The sequence below is a fragment of the Carassius auratus genome, unplaced genomic scaffold (assembly GCF_003368295.1).
Source record: "Carassius auratus strain Wakin unplaced genomic scaffold, ASM336829v1 scaf_tig00019517, whole genome shotgun sequence".
NCBI classification, from domain to species: Eukaryota; Metazoa; Chordata; class Actinopteri; order Cypriniformes; family Cyprinidae; genus Carassius; species Carassius auratus.
In genome coordinates, this window is record NW_020524965.1 from 210,226 (window position 1) to 227,733 (window position 17,508).

The following is a 17,508-nucleotide window of genomic DNA, read 5'->3' on the forward strand; positions in this document are numbered from 1 at the left end:
TAACTTTGTGATTTATCATGCAGCCCTACATTCATAAAAGTTCTGCAAAATATAGTATATATACTGTGCACAGTATCCACATTTATGATAATCGACTATATTTGCAAAAATGTCACAAAAACAAAAATTAAAAAGATGCGTAATACTAAACTAGTTCCCACAATGCATTTTGCTAAACATAACCTTCAGGCGGGCACACACCAGACGAGAAGCCGCACCATACCACGTCTTAAAAATTCGAAAACAGTTTTCTATGAGTTTACGCATAGCGGCGGTGGCATTTGGCATCTGTCCGCAGCACCTAGCTACATCGTGTTTGGCACTTGTTGTACGAATTGTTCTAGATTTGGAACTGCACTTCTTGTATGGTATGTGACCGGCTTTCCAATTACAACGTGACAAAACAAACTAAAAAGTAACAATGCACAACACATTTAACTCATAATGCATAACATAATGCCATGCATTTCTGAGTTAAAATATTTCGTGCAAAATAATGGAGTCAGAACTTGATTTTGGATCTGGAATATTATTGGATTGAGAAAAGTGGATGTTATTGGTATTAATATTATTGATTATTGGTATTGACATTATTGGCTAATATTATTTGTCCTGCATTGATGTTGTTAAATGTAGAAGATGGTGAAGAAGCATCATTACTCTTTTTTTTATGCAAACTTTGAAGTTGTAAATAAGTCATTATAATTAATTCCGAAACCTTTGAGCAATTTCCAAGTGAAAACTCTTTCTACAACAAACTTTTTTTCAGTGAACTTGCTAAAGTAGGAACTATCAATCAGACCACAGAAGGCATGGAATAGATTGTGTACAACAAGTTTTTCAGCAAAGTTCTGATCCTGCTGATAATTTAGAAACCTTACGGCCAGTGTTATTTTCGTTGACTAAATATTTTCGTCATTATTTTCATCACGAATATATTTTTGCGGACGAAAACGAAACGAAAACTAAAATAGAAGGCACTGATGGAGACTAAAACTATGACTAAATTGATTGACATTATCGTCAACGAATAAAGGACGAGACGAAAATAGACTGTGACGAAAATCAAATAAGCAGACGGGAGAGATGCGAGGAATGAACAAAAGAACCGGCAAAACGGAACAGGCGAGACTGCATGAGAGAAGAGAACCAATCCGAACCTGACTTATTGAGACGTGAAGCGAAGGTTTTCAGTTTTTAAATGAGCTCCCGGGAAGACGGCATTCGAAGAGGTGATGTCTAAAAAACCGACAAAATGTCCACAGCTCACTTCACGTTTGACGACAAACAAAACAAAACAAACTGTAAAGCACGCGGAGAGCTCATTCGTGGCAAGAACACAACCATTTTAAAAAGACATTTACAGACGAGCCACCCAGACATTTTCTCAAATGTAATTTCACAACGATGTTCTTTTGTTTATTGAGCTAAGCAAAATTGGAAGACTGCAGTGCGTAAATGTTGTAGCATTAAATATTACGAACTGAAAAGTACTGTAAAATAGCCCCTTCTTCAAGTTAGATGAGAGGACAATACTAATACGTAATATCATGATAAATACATTTGATTAATACTAATGTTTAGTATATTTTATAATGTTCTACTTGTTGACAATATCACAAATATTTCTATATTAGTCATGTGAAACATGAATGTTCACATCCTGTCATTATACATACAAATCTAGCAATATTGTAGTATTTAAAACATACAATATTGCTAGACAAATGAATACCTTATAAAATCTTGTTACTTTTTGTTATCCACCTAGCTGCTAACTTATTAAATATTTACTTTAAATGTATGCACTTATTGTTCAGCTCAGCTGTAAGCTTTAAGGTCCTGGGCCTAACGTTATTTTTCTTTTATTGATGGTCAATTGGCAGCTAGTTATAACTTATTGTTTACATTATCATGACAGTGTTTGTTGCTGCATAAAAGCTTTTGAATCGAAATAAAGACACAGTTGTGTTGAAATAAAGTTGAATTTGTGTTTTATATATTTTGGTTAAGTTTGTTTCCTATACCAGCTGTAAAAAATTGTCTAGTAAATCTGTTATTGATTTTAGTCTTATTTTAGTCGACTAAAATACCAAGCAATTTTAGTCGACTAAAATACCAAGCAATTTTAGTCGACTAAAATACCAAGCAATTTTAGTCGACTAAAATAAGACTAAAATTAAAACAAATCAGATGACTAAAACTTGACTAAAACTAAAAAGAATTATAGTCAAAAGATTAAGACTAAAACTAAATTAAAATTTCGTGTCAAAATTAACACTGCTTACGGCCCCTTCACACCAAGAAGGCTAGCTATGTTAGTGTTCACACCAGCACACAATAATGTTCTGTTTATTAGTGCACTGCTTTAAATGAACGAGTTCTTAAAGCAGGATGGATTCTAATTGGCTGTCAATGTTTTATCACTCAGCAGCTGGAACAAAAATTGTTGTAAAAGTTATCGTTATAGCTGTAGTGTGACATGCTATTGTTTTAAGTTTAGGACGATTTTTAAAACTATATTTTTATCGTTAAAGTTATCCTTTGTTTGTGAACGGGCTTTAAAAATGTGCATATCAAATACAATACAGTCAGCTTCACAGAGTTAAGTCAATAGATTTAATTGTATATGAAGGCTATCTAAAACATTCACAGCTCAATTCAGCAACAGATCCAGAGAGAAAACTGGTTTAGTGTATTAAAAACGATGAGGCCACATGTCGACGAGCACATTTCAGGCTGCGTTTTGGAAAAACATGCTGACGGCGGGAGTCGCGCTCGCGATTCCTGTGCTGGAAAATTGAGATTGTTCTAGTGACATTTTAATATGTTCTCTCTTACTGAGCCTCAGGCAAAACACAACACTGGATCGATAGACCAAAAATATCCCATCAGCGCAGCACAGCGAATTGCTTTTTTTTTCCTGGTGAAGTCAAATGATGTCCATAGATGTGTTTGTGGGAATGTGTTCAGGTGGATGTGTTCACGTCACACAGATCTTTGGCCGCACTGATTCACAGCTGCAAAGACATATTGTAACAGCTCAGACTAATGGAGGGAATCGAACGACGTCTTGCTGTTGTCCATCAGTTCTTAGACCTGCACCAAAGAACAACTGAGAAACGGATGTTGATGGTATGAAAACAGACTCGCTTTCAAAAACTTCACATCTCTTTTCTCTGGTGTCATTTTCCCCCATCCAAATCACAAATATTAGTAGATTAAATGCTGCCAAAACAAAATGTGTGCGCATTATATTATTTAAAGGATTACTAGTATCTATACTTACACATGTACTGTATATTTGTATACATGTGGGCATACACATTTCTTAATATAAATCGTATTATATAAATTATTATGTAATTATTAATTTATTAATATTCATTTTATATATGATATATTATTATTCATATATTATTTTACTAATATAATATGCATTACATAATTACTGTGAGTGTATATATCCATTTATATAATTATAATATTATAACTAATTGATATTAATTAATATTCTTTTTATAGTACATTTATAACTATATTCATGTTTTATTACTAAAGTTATTTTATTATAATTCATATTTCTATTTAATAAAATAATGAAATAGTATATTAAAATGATTTTAATTCTAATATATTTAAGTATTTTGTAATACATCTACATATTCGTATATTTTAAATTGTATATATATTTATTACAAAATAAAAATCTAATGTCAATTTCTAATTACATATTAATAAACTTAATATACTATAAAGTGTTAATATACTACACAAATAATTCTAGCTCTTCTAGTAAATCAAAGTACTTAAAGTAAAATGTATTACTATTCTGGATGCTGGATATAAACTAAACTAACTTTCTCAATAAGATTCTCAACAGAAGAAACTCTGCTCTTTCATGACAATATTTGAGCTGAAAGTGAAAACTGACAGTAGAAGAAGAGTTTATGCTAATGTTGCGTCCCTCGTAGCGGTGCTGACAACACACTTGAGTTGAATTACAAACTGCATTCTAATATATTTGCAAACGAAACATCTTGCGCATTTGAGCTAGCATAGCTAAAAGCATTTGTGCTCATGTGCTTACATAGGACGTGTCTTAGAGATCATGGGCCGTCTCTGAAGCTACAACACGCAATCTGTCAACTTTCTGACTCTACACGCTCTAGTCATTTCATATTTTTTCCTTGCCTTATATTCCCTGAACTTTCCAATATTCAGATTTTCTGCATTAATCATTCACCTGTTTAAATATTCTACTTGGCTGGTGGAAGGAACAGAACTAATTAAGCAAGAAAATAGGCAGAAATTAACTTAGGAGTTAGTTAGTTGATTGTCAGCAAGCATGAAGATAAATCAACTGAAATGCTCTGGGTGTTCAACCTCGACACAAAGACTGTTCAAATCTGAAAGAAGCGCAGCACACCTGATCTCATTTACACAGATCCAACGATCTTTGAAGATGAGTGAGGCGCTTTAAAAGATCTATTAGATGATCTGACTGTCACTCACTGACATCCGGATTCTTTCAGGTCACGTCATCTTAAACACTGCACTGCACAACAGACAGATTGTACAATTCCTACTATTTAATAAAAGTAGTATGTAGTATATAATAGTAGTATAAAGTATACAATTATATTTTAGAATATATGCAATAAGAAGATAATAACAGTAATCACATGACCTCACACACACACACACACAATTCCTATGTAACGTATATTTGGGATCATTAACATATAATGCTGCTCAGACGTGACGGACTGAGGGCATCACTTTTGCTTTGCCTGTGAATGTGATCGGCACTGAAGCTTCTCTAATAGACTCAATGGAGCTGTGATGACATCTGCTAATGAATCCCAGAGAGAATAAAGCAGGACAGTCCTGCCTGTCACGCCACGATAACTATCGGCCGGAGCTGTCACTGTATCTTACTCAAGGCCACATCACAAGTAGTGTATGATCTTCAAGCAATGGCACAGACACTGCAAATTTAGAACTGATTGCATCCTTATATATACACTTCCAATGTAAAAACTAGGGCTGCGCGATAAAATCGTATGCGATATTTAATGCATGTAATTTACAATTTAGCATTTACTACACAGGGCCGTTGTTCACTGACAAGCTGTGCAAAACCACAATCATATTTTGTGCATGCTTTGTGCATTTTAAGTAAAAAAAAAAAAAAAAATACCTGGCTATGCGTTCTATACTAGACTAACTGAGACTTGCCATGGCACTTGTATACTGTTTCTCCTACAACAGTAGCCGGGTTTCCATGCAAAGTTGCGAATTTAACTTATGCGCAAAATTGGAATATCATACTAAACATTTCCAAACAAGGAGCGTTTGCATCCAACAAGTCAAAGAAAACAAAATGATCACTTCCTGATAAATCGGCACTATATATCACTAAGAAAAGCAGGAGAAGCTACTGAATATAATAAGTTTCCTATATAATAAATTACTTGCACCACTAGCAGACGAAACACAATGAATCGGGCATTTCAGAATGACCATAACAACATTTCAGATACTGTGGAATGAGATCTGTCCACTGGTTTGTCAGGATTTACCATCCCATAGCGCAAAGTCACATGACTTTTTTTTTTATGCGCTTGCAGGAATTTATTCGCAAAATGCATTTCCATCTCCCATTATTCACATTAATCCTTTTGCGCACAAGTCAAAAACCACCTAATGCAAGCGTAAAAACTTTTTTGCGAATGAAGGCATTTTTATTTAAAATTCTGCGTTTCCATCACTCGATTCTGATGCGATACTTCAAAATGTGCATAAAAGCAGGGTGGTGGAAACCCAGCTGTGTCTCCACAAGAGACCAAAATCTACACTCAAGAGCATAAACATAATGCTTATATAAACAGACCAATCAAAATTTCAAAGATCAAGTTATGAGCTGTTTATTCATGAATAAACAGCACACCAGAACGCTTTCAGATATACGTCCAAAAAGTAATCTAGCCAAGTGAATATTAGTTGAAAATCTAAACCTGGCATCAATTATTCATTCCTGCCAAATGTGTTGTTATTGAAAAGTAATGAGACCGATTGTACTGCCAATAAACACTGATGTGTTCAATGAGTTCTGGACCGCAGAGTGACAACCACAGTCCTGAGAGAAGAATCCAAACACAGAACACAACTTCTGCTTCTCTAATGGCTGCGCTTTTACCACAAGCACAAGACATGGTGTTATCAGTTACATCGAATCAATGATGATTCACGTCAGTCCTCACCAGGGCTTTCAACACCTGAGGGGATGAAATCATTTTTCATTTGCAGACAGGCAAGTCAGCCTTCTAAGTCTCCTCTCTTTTTCCACGAGGCAGGATGTTTACAGCTTACGTTTTTAACTCCCATCAAAGCTAAAATACAGATTTGGATTGAATTACAAAGAATGTATGACGGAAACCAAATTCTGACAAACAATAATCAGAGTTCAGAGAATCACACAGACTTAAACCTTGAGATAAAACAGATCATTTATCTCTGTCAACAACCAATGATCTGTTTCCAAGTGTTTTTAAAAACCGTCTGTGTAATATTGAAAATATAAACTACAACCAATACAAAATCTTTTAAATACCACTTCCAATTACCTCAGAAAAAATAGCTAATATGTGAAATACCACAAAAGTAAATAAGAGTAAATAAAAGGCTAAATCGTTTCTTATAAGTTCTTACAAATCTTATCAAATGTGATGGAACCATAGGCTATGATTACTCAGAATATATATTAGTAGGGCTATATATTATTCAAAAAATAAAACCTTTAACATATCCAAACAAATCGTAGGTTATTTGAGCTTACAATGTCTTGGTCCTGTATAAATTATAACAGAAAAACTGTCTTAATAACGAAAAAATATCTGGGCTCATGGTGCGATATTTCGCCAAAATTAACAAAAGTATTAGCTTCTATAAAACGGTTTACATCTTCCCTGTATTAAGTTATAGAGCTTGACAGTTATATAAATCAAATAAAATGGCGACAACAGTTTGTGGTCACAAAATTTCTGTTTACATACCTTTCATTAAAACCAATGTTTATTGGTGCACTTTTTTTTTTTTTACATATGTTTCTAAAAACATAAGAATAATGTAGCTACTCGTGGTGTAGCCTATTGTCCCGCCAAAACAATAATAGCGCACTTGCCACAGAAACGAACCATACAAACACATCTAAGTAAAATATCTCTAGTAACACGTTTGTTCTGTGGCTGTTTTAAAACAACCATTGTCCTTGTCATTGTCTTAATTTAAAAATGTGTTATACACAACTCACCTGCCGTTTAACAGCGCGAGCAGCTCGCCCGCGTGGTACAGGTCGTTGCGCGTCACACGACTAAAGCGGAAAGAGTTCAGGTTGCAGAAGGTAATGGCGGGAAACGGCATCATTGGTGCCGTGACCTCGTCCAGCTTGGTGACATGGGGGTACTGGAAGTAAAACTGGATGCGGTCCACGCAAACAAGCAGCAGGAACGAAAACGAACCCATGAAAAACATTATCCAGATGCATCGCTTGATGCACTGGCGCTCATAACTGAACATGTGCGAGATGCCATGGAGCGTGGACCTGTGGGCGAAGACTTCAATGGGCACGGGCTGGTCACAGTCCAGATTGTCTTCAGACTCTGTTTTAATATCCATGTTCCTTGAAGTTTAAAAGCTCTTTGAATGAAGTAGGTACAGATATTTAGACGTTTGGAAGAAATGCACGCCCTTAGATGGTCAGCTGATCTTTACGAGAAGGTGCATAGATGGACCTAGTGACACTTTATGGAAGTTACAACAATCCATGAAACATCTTCATGATAGTCCTTTTGCAAGTTTGTGCAATTCAAAGTTAAATGTGTCCTATTTCCACTCGATTTAACCCGTTCGTTTGATGTAAGGTGTATTCAGATTGATTCAGTCATAATAAATCGTATTTCTAACTTCAATAAAGCATGTAAAGTTGGATATCACCACATGAAGCACAGTCTGGCTCCTCAAACTTGCGAAAGAGAGAGAGAGAGAGAATAAAACAGTTTAAAGAACTCAACTGCAAAAATACAAATGGTTACAGATTATTCTGATAATACGAGCGTGTATTTCTCCGAAATCCTCAGGATGTTCACTAAAGTAATGCGCGAGTGCCGTCAATTCATCTCTGTCTCCTCCAGTCGAATCAGTGAAATGTACATAAACACAAGCGTGATGATAACGCTAAACTAAGCTCATTTATTTGCATACATCCCCGTCAGGTGTCAGAGACGACAGAAACGCATCGCTCGGTGTAAAGAGAATGTCTTCTCAATCACATCCCATACACAACCCCGACACATCCGCGGTGTCAGAACGGCTCGGGTTGTGTTTCAAGATCGATACAATAAGCGATCCGCAATCCAACTTCACCACGCGCGCTGCTACGAACTACAACACAGACGCTCTCTGGATGCCGGCATCACTGAAATGTCCCCTTCTTTAATTAATGCAGCACGGCACGCGTTTCCATATCAGATCAAGTCTTCCGTTGTAAGTTATCTAGTCCCCGTTCGTCCGGTGGGTTCAGATGTAGACAGACGCGTCAGGAATGAACGCTGCACACTGCGACGAAGCCTTCATCCAAGCGCTCCTCTGTCTGTCTGAGCATCACTGACCCGATCACTGCTTAAAAGAGAGAGAGAGGAGAGAGACTGAGCGATGCTATTATAATATTACATATCTTTATTTTAATTTTACTGCCATGTCATTATGTATAATATATTTTCTATAAAAATATATTTTATTATGAATTAAAAGGGTTTTATTGTTTACTATTTTTTTCTTCACTTTATGTAATTTTGCGTATTTATGCACTTCATTATTCACATTAAAACAATAACTTTTTTATTTATTCTTATTAAAATTATGTATTTTGTAGATTTTATGTGATCTGTAGCCAATTATTACATTAGAATAATTGTCATTTTTATTTTTTCCCTTTATGTATACTTTGGTTTTAATATTATTTGTTTGTCTTTCTCTGTAAATTAGTTTGTGTGTGTTTCCTTTTGTTAGATAATGCAATAAAAAATTCCCCATGGTGAGACCATAAATATATAATACAGCTACTAATGTCAGAACCAGACCAGGAGATGCTTGAGCGATAAATGAGTATAAAGAAAAACTGATCAGTATTATTTGAGAAACTTACAGATGAGGGGTGAAAGGGAACCTACCCATGAAATTACACTGAGTATATTTTAATCCAGGTTTGTGACAATATTAGCTAACGCTGGGTGTCGCTGCCACTGATGTGGCCCACAGCTGATTAACCAACTTTCAGAGACACGCTTAAAGTGTCAGTCTGTTAATGGACATGCATGAACTGAAGCAAAACCCCTTAGAGTTTAACAATCTGTCCAGGTAGGTCTGTTGTGACCTGGTTCACTTTGGAGTCTATAAAAGAGGTTTGGATATGATCTGGATGTTTATTGATCCATTCTGAGGATGTGAAATATGAAACCAGTCGCCTGAAGTAAAGGCAAAGGTTATTCCCGTGAGTGCTGTGGCCATAATGGACTGTATATCATATGTGTGCCTGAGGCCGCCAGAAACATAAGCAAGTATGCATTTTGCTCGATTTTATGATATACAATTCAATCTCTGGTCACCAGCACATTCTCCACTCACAGAACATGTGTAGTAACCACATGGCCATGTCTGTGAAGGAAAACCAGTTTCTAAGAAAGCTAATAAAGCCTGAAATCATCCAGCATCCTAACAGGTTTTGGTTTAGAAGGCAAACAGGTATCTCAAATTATTTTCAAACCATCTGTTTGTTGCGTCTCCCATTGTGCTCCACTTGTGCCATAACGCATGCCTACAGACGCTCTGCATGACAAATTAAATGATTCATGCACCAAAGCGTAGATAGGCAGGTAATGAAGGAGAGGGAATGCTGATAGCAAATGGAAAGAATTTATCAACAGCATCCTGGGAGATTTTACAGGACATCTGCTACCGAGAAATGAAGCGCAGACAACATGAGAAAAGAAGAGTGCAATGAAAGATAGGCTCCAGAAATCAACAAAATCGTCAGGGGGCAGGAAATGGATTATTAAAAGCATAACTACTTAGAACTTGTGATATTTTTTGCCGCAGGGATGTTATAGAGCATAATCTTCAGAGGGAAAAAAAAAGTGTCAGTACACAAAATAAGCTCAAGCACTTGAGCTAAACTGGAAAAACTGCTAGCAGAGCAGATTAAAGTTGAAGCGCACTGCCAGTAAAGCAGATGTTGAAGCCGTGGCCTAGCAGTTGGTATTCATTTATTAATAAATCCTAAGATTTATTTATTAGTAATAAATGTTAGCAGTTATTTAATAGATTTATGAAAAAGAATTATCATATATATATATATATATATATATATATATATATATATATATATATATATATATATATATATATTTATATATATATATCGGAAGTTCATGCAATTTGGCCGATTTCCTCATAATGTCCTATAGTCAAAGCATGCCAACTTTTGTGAAATCTGAACATTGTTTTCACAAGATACAGCTCGATTACATTTTATGGGCCACACCCAAAAACATTTCGGCCAATATCTGCTAAACAATTAAAGCTGCGGTAGGTAACTTTTGACGCTCTAGCGGTTAATAAACAGAACTGCTTGCGTCTTGCGGAAGAACATCGTAGCCGGAACTACTTCTCTCTGTTTATGTCTATGAAGAATCACAAAGGTACTGGGTTACTCCGCGGTGGTATCCCCGAAGCAATCTAAAATAGTCCGGATATAAACACTTATTATAGGTGCATTATAGGAAATGCTTGAGCGATAAATGAGTATAAAGAAAAACTGATCAGTATTATTTGAGAAACTTACAGCTGAGGGGTGAAAGGGAACCTACCCATGAAATTGCACTGAGTATATTTTAATCCAGGTTTGTGACAATATTAGTTCCAATATTAGTTCCGGATTCTTGGTGTACTCGCTTATTATATACATTTTTCTACATTTTGAACACAAACAATGTTACGGACCGCAGCTCTGATTGGTTGTTTCTTACCAGGAGTGGATGACTTTCTGAAAATGGCAATAGGACCACTGGGAGGAGCCAGAGGAGCTTGATTTTTTCACAGATTATCTGTCTCATACTCTACTGTCAGGACATAATGACAGGTTTAACAAATATGTAAAAAATATCTTTTTACAAAAGTTACCTACTGCACCTTTAAATGATTAAAACAATATATATATATATATATATATATATATATATATATATATATATATATATATATATATATATATATATATATATATATATATATATATATTTTTAAGTTTTGTCAGGGGCTTCTCAAGATTAAGCACACCCAATGTCAACACATTCCTGTTCAAGCCTTTTCGCAGCCTGCCAGATCTCAGGGAACGGGATCTGAGATGAATGAACTCACGTCTGCTCGACCCCCATGTGAAAAATGTAGGAGTCCAAGAAGCAAAAAGGCTGTTGACCCCATTGTGTTGTAACCTCACGCTTTGACAAACCACAAGCCAGGAAGCATGTCCAAAAAAACGTCTTCTTGGCATTCCGATTGGCCGTAGTTGAGGGAATGTTGGCCTGCCCTTGAGGGATGGACAGATGGACGATTAGCTATGATGAGGTCCTGCAGGATTCAGTGAGCCACGGAGCAAAAACAGGAGATACATGCAGAAACGTCCAAGGACATACCAAGGAAGCCATTTGATATCTTTTGTTTGGGGGAAAGGTTCAAACCTGGAATGTTCTGGATCAACACCATGGCGAGCTGAATAACGAAACTTCAGTACGCCAACTTACTGCTTAACTGAGCTTGTTTCAGAACAAACGTTATATAGTTGTTGAACTGAACTGACCCAACATTGCACTGACAGGAACTGAATGATGACACAATAATGACTGGAAACTTTAATTTGACTGGAATTTATTTATTTATTTATTTTAAATGCTGAAATGTTCCAGATCATTCTACAGGACTATTGTTTGTAATCACTTGGTGGGGAAGCAATTCAAATTTCCCTGCCATCTGAGTCTGATCAGAGTAATATGGGGCTTTAACTTATTCCATTCCCAACATCCGTTTGAGATCCTTCATATTAGTTTTCCTCAAAGCTGTACGAACTCAACTTCACAGTCAGAAGTTCACTCATCTTTGCCTTTTCATTATTACTTCATGCATGTCTTGAGTTTGATAAGAAATTAAGTATGAAGGTATTTTAATGAAATACTGCACCGGACAATTGTGTTTTGTGTCATTATTTATTTCAGGTGCCGTTCCATTTCAATTTTCAGCTCTTCAAGTGAGTAATTCATAATTCAATAAATATTAATTTATGTTCTAATTAAATAAGATGCCTGCATGTTAAATTAGCACTTTTTCATGATGTTTGTGAGCAAAATAGCATCCATTTAGTCTTCAGGATCAATTGCTAAACTGATGCAAGGCAAACAAAATAGAGACTGGTTGTGCAACTCCTCTGAACATAATAGCTTGTTTGGCCAATTAAGTGTGAAATTAGTTAAAATGAGCAATTTAATCAGCAAAGTGGACTTTATAAAGAAGAAACTAATGACAGAACTCAAAGACACTGGTGTTAGTTTTCCCACCAGGCTTACAAACTATTAACCAGCAAGACTACACAGACTGGTTGAGCAGCTTCACCAGAAAGAATATGATGTTCGCCAGCTATGGCAAAACAAATGCTAAACCATATATAGTATGAACTGTTTAATTTTATTTAAAAATATTTAGCTATATGTCATGCACTCTTTTTTTACTTACAGTGTAAATGCTAAATATGTGTAGCTACTATTAATTATTCATAGAAAGTGCTTTCAAATACACTCACTGTGTATTCAGGATGTTATCTTTTCTTAAATGTCTGTGAAATGTGATGATAGTACAACATCTAGTGAACGGGATTCTTCCCTGATTTGCGCTATTTCACCGCTCAAAGCTTCAATCAATACGGCACAGGCCTCATTCTGTCCGACTTCACCTTTACTAGAAGTGTTCAATACTCTAAATAATAACAGCCTCTGAAATCATCCATGGGTTTAGCTCAGCTCCAGGCTGCTCGGCTGTGAACACGAACGTGAACGCGGTGGGTTAAGTTACTTCACCTTCAGTAAAATGCGCGGGAGAGTGCTGATACCTGGAGAGCGCGCGGTCGAAACGCTCCAGCCCAAAATGCCACCGTTTAACTTTGATTGACATAATTCACAATGGATTCCGAGAACAAAGGTTCCCTGAATGTCAAGATTATGGAGCGGAATACACAAGCCTTTCTCATCTCTGACCGGACGGGTGAGAAAAAAAAAACGTCCTCTATTAAAGAATTTAAGCTGCCTGTATTAATTGGTTTTCTTAATTAGCACAGCATGCGCGGGAATTTATATTCGTGCCTCATAAGATAGCGACGCTCCTCATTCAGCGCTAAATTATTCAGCAGTAGTCCTACTCGGAGCAGAAATGGGACGAAAATGGGACATTTTAGACGATATGCTTACAAAAACAGCAATTAGGGGACGTGTTTTTGTGTGTGTTTTTTTAATGATTAAAAATGCTGCTGTTCTGCTATATTTCTTTAATGATATGTATCGAGACAATAAATAGGATGCTAATAACGTGGAAAATCAAAAACACCTCAGAATGATCGACACAGAAAATGTGCAAATAGCTAAACAGTAATTAACTTTGAATGCAAACACTTTTTGTGTGGTTTAAAATTGTAAACAAAGGAAAATAATTAGAGTTTAAAATGATTTATTATCCTTATCTGCCAGTTCGACAACTTATTCAATTTGACATGTCATGGGTGTCAACCAGGACTGAATAATTACCTAATTTCTACCTCACTGTCAGTAAGCCATTCATTTACTGTTTGACAGGTTTGGGTCAGAAGAACAAGAGGATAAGACCTACCTGTCAGAAAGAAAAAATGACAAATGACAAAATGAAATGAAGAGCAGTTTTCATCTCATTGCTGACGTAGCCTACTTCCCCTTGAAACAGGAAGTTGGAGCGGGACATAGGCCAATCAAAAGTCAAGACCACATACTTCACAAAACTGAACAAATGAATAAAGCGACCAATAAAGACACATCAACAAAGAATGTGATGTCTAGAGAGCATTTTATTGGAGGAAAATTTAGAGTGCAGGATGATGTCATCAATATTTTTGGGCTGTTTTCTCTAAAAAAAAAAAAGATAGAAAGAATATCAAGATTTTTATGAAGTGGAGATTTCACTTTTAAAACTTTCTTCTTAATTAACAGTGAAATTTACAAGCAATTTTTAAGAGAATATCGTGTAGATTAAGAGTGTAGACTAACATACAGCAGTTAAATTATAGTGGACAAGCCACAAAACTTTCTCCAAGACAGCAATTTAGATTAAAATAAATGAAAATGGAGAATTTTCCTCTGAGATGTTTCTTCTGTAGAAAAAGACGCCAGTTTCAGAAGAGATCTCGGGGATGCCTCAAACTATGCTCAGATTTACCAGCATACCTGCAAAGAAAAGGCAAGGATCTCAATATGAACTTGCTTTCCGCACTCATTTTATAATTCTATACATTTACTGCATGACAACAACTGACTATATTTTTGTTGATTTCTTATTACGTTGGTTTCTCCAAAGAAGCAGGTAGTGGTGACATCAGCAATCCTGCATAAATGATGATGTAAAATATCGCCTGTACCGTTGAGAGGGGGACAACAAATCAGGCCGCGGTCCTCCACGGCTGCTGACACATTCTGACACTGATAGATCCATGTGGAGAGCTGCTCTTAATTACCTTTTAGCCCCGCACTGGAGAGAGAGAGAGAGAGAGAGAGAGAGAGAGAGAGGTTTAGAGGAGGCCGCGACAGAAATGAATGCGCAAGACTTCTCCCGATCAATCAGCCACTCCGGCCTCCTCTGGATCATCTGTCACGTCCCGGAGGAAAAGACAGAAAGAGAAAGCTCTTATTCTTCCCCATCTCAAAGAGGAAAGTCACAGAATGAGAATGACAGGTGATAATAAAGAGAAAGACAGTTTGGAGGTGTTTAAGAGGAGATCGTGATGACGACAAAGCTCAAGGTGTGCGCGTGCACACACGCTGATATAGTTAGCAGGCTCTTATAGATCGCTTCTGTTGTGGTTTAATTGCAGTTAAAGGTTGCAAATTGGCCCGTGGATCATTTTCACCAGCGTCAGGATGCATTAAGACATTGATATTACACACACACACACACACACACACACACACTGGCTTAATGGTTAGAGAGTTTGACTGCTAATAAGCCTAAGGTTGTGGGTTTGAGTCTCGGGCCATGACTGAGGTGCCCTTGAGCAATGAATGAATTCATCCAAGTTGAAATCTTGAATATGTGTATGTTTAACTACGTGTTTATATTTACAAACCTTCACTAAGATAATAAGTGGTTGCTAGGACATCTCTATGCAGTTGCTAAGCTGTTCTGAATGTATTTTTAGTGTGTTACTATGTGATTGCTTGCGTTTTCTAACTGGTTACACACTGGCCCAGGTGTAATAGTGTGTTTGGGTTCGTTCAAATCACCTTAAATTTAAAATAAATGCTTACAAACTAGGGTGTATCAATACACCAGGATTATTACAGTTAACCAAAACTTCAATTAAAATAAAATAAACGTTAACTGAAATACAATTAAATATGAACATCTTTCTTATTTCAGCTAGTTGCCAAGGCAGCATTTCTTATTTTAGTTTAGTTTAACTTCATGAACCAAAGTAGCAAATCTAAAACTGAAAATAAAAATGAATAACTATGTAGACATATCAAATTAAAACCACTAAAAATGACAAAAACACACTAAATTAAAATGACCAAATTACATAAAAAAATGTACAAATAAAACTGATTCAAAACATTAATAAGAAATATAATATATTCTCAATACTGTAATAATACTGCAAAGTCAGATATATTAAGATATATGATAAAAAAAATCACTATTCATTAAAATAATAAACGTGGTATTACAGAGTAATGGCAGAATTATGATTATGATGCACATATCCTTGCAGTCTAATGTCCCTGACTATATACATTCAAAAAGTTTTAAGTATTGTATATTTTTAAATAATTTGTTTCATTTCCAAATGTGTGACCTTCTTGGTTTACATGATTTGAACTCTAAACTTCTTGTATCCTGATATTTTGTAAAACAGTATGCCATAACAACATATACTGTATATCCATATATTCTGAAGCGACTATCAAATGTATGTGAATAAAGCAGCATGACACGTGATTGACCTCTGTGAATGTGAAGTGTCTCTGAGAGAACATGCGGTGTTTGACATGACGCACGGTGCTCGCGAGCTCTGAAAGCTTTCACCTGCCCGTGACGCCATGACCCTGCATCAAAGCGTGCAGGGGACATCTGTCCGAGGGGCTCACGGCCAGTGTGTGTGATGGACGTTCAGAGCATGTACTCGAACCCCAAGGGATCGGCCACGTTCTTTGCAGCTCGCCAGACTGCGAGGCGCTACCAGCAAAGGAAACAATCTCCTGATGTGGCGTCCAGTTTCCCGTTATCTGATGGAGCGCTGGATGATGTGCTGGGACACAGCAACCTCTGCTGACACTCTCATGATGACAGGACACAGCGGAAGAGAGACCTGCAGTGAGAGAGAGAGAGAGAGAGAGAGAGGGAGGAGAGAGGGAGAGAGAGAGAGGGAGAGGGAGAGCGAGAGAGAGAGAGAGGAGAGAGAGAGCGAGAGAGAGAGAGAAGGAGAGAGAGAGCGAGAGTGAGAGAGAGAGAGAGGTCACTCATGTCTTTCTTCTGTGGCCTGGACTGCATTTAACTCAAGTAGAAAGAGAGAATGTCATAAAATCATTATAATGTGTGAGTGTCATTCTACAGTATAGTGTCTCATCAAAACATTTTCATAAATATTTAAATATAAATGTAATATTTAATAATAAATAATACATTTAGTTATATTAAATTAATTATATATATACTGTATATATAGTTTCATATATATATGAAAATTATTATTTAATGTATATATGAAACACTCTATCACATATAAATATGAAAAATATTAATATAAAAATATATGTAAATAAAATTATATATATATATATATAGTTATACATTATTTAAAATAAATTATGCATTTAATTTTATAAATTAAAATGATTAGAAGAAAAATGTGTTGGCATAATCTTTATATAAACTCTACAAAGAATTTAAAAGTTCAAACACATTTTTACTGCTGGTTTTAGGCTGTTTGCAAAGAGACATTCCATCTGGTATTTACCATTTCTCTCATCTAAAATTCTGGAACATCTACAGCAGATCAAGTCATCTGCTCTCTAACAAGGGACTTTCCCCACTGTTTTAGCTTTTAAAAGTATCAGATGAACCAAAAAGAATATGAAATACATTTTCAGATCTCAAATATTCAAC

General features: G+C 36.0%; 1 protein-coding gene across 1 annotated transcript in view; it reads right to left on the reverse strand.

Annotated features, from left to right (window-relative positions):
• The window catches only part of LOC113076266 (acid-sensing ion channel 1B), a 133,790-nt gene extending 125,123 nt beyond the window's left edge, over nucleotides 1-8,667 (reverse strand). The window contains exon 1 of the mRNA XM_026248927.1: nucleotides 7,316-8,667. Within this exon, the coding sequence (XP_026104712.1) occupies nucleotides 7,316-7,680 (365 nt within the window). The 5' untranslated portion in view covers nucleotides 7,681-8,667. The remainder of the gene's footprint in view (nucleotides 1-7,315) is intronic.
• Nucleotides 8,668-17,508: the final 8,841 nt, after the last annotated feature.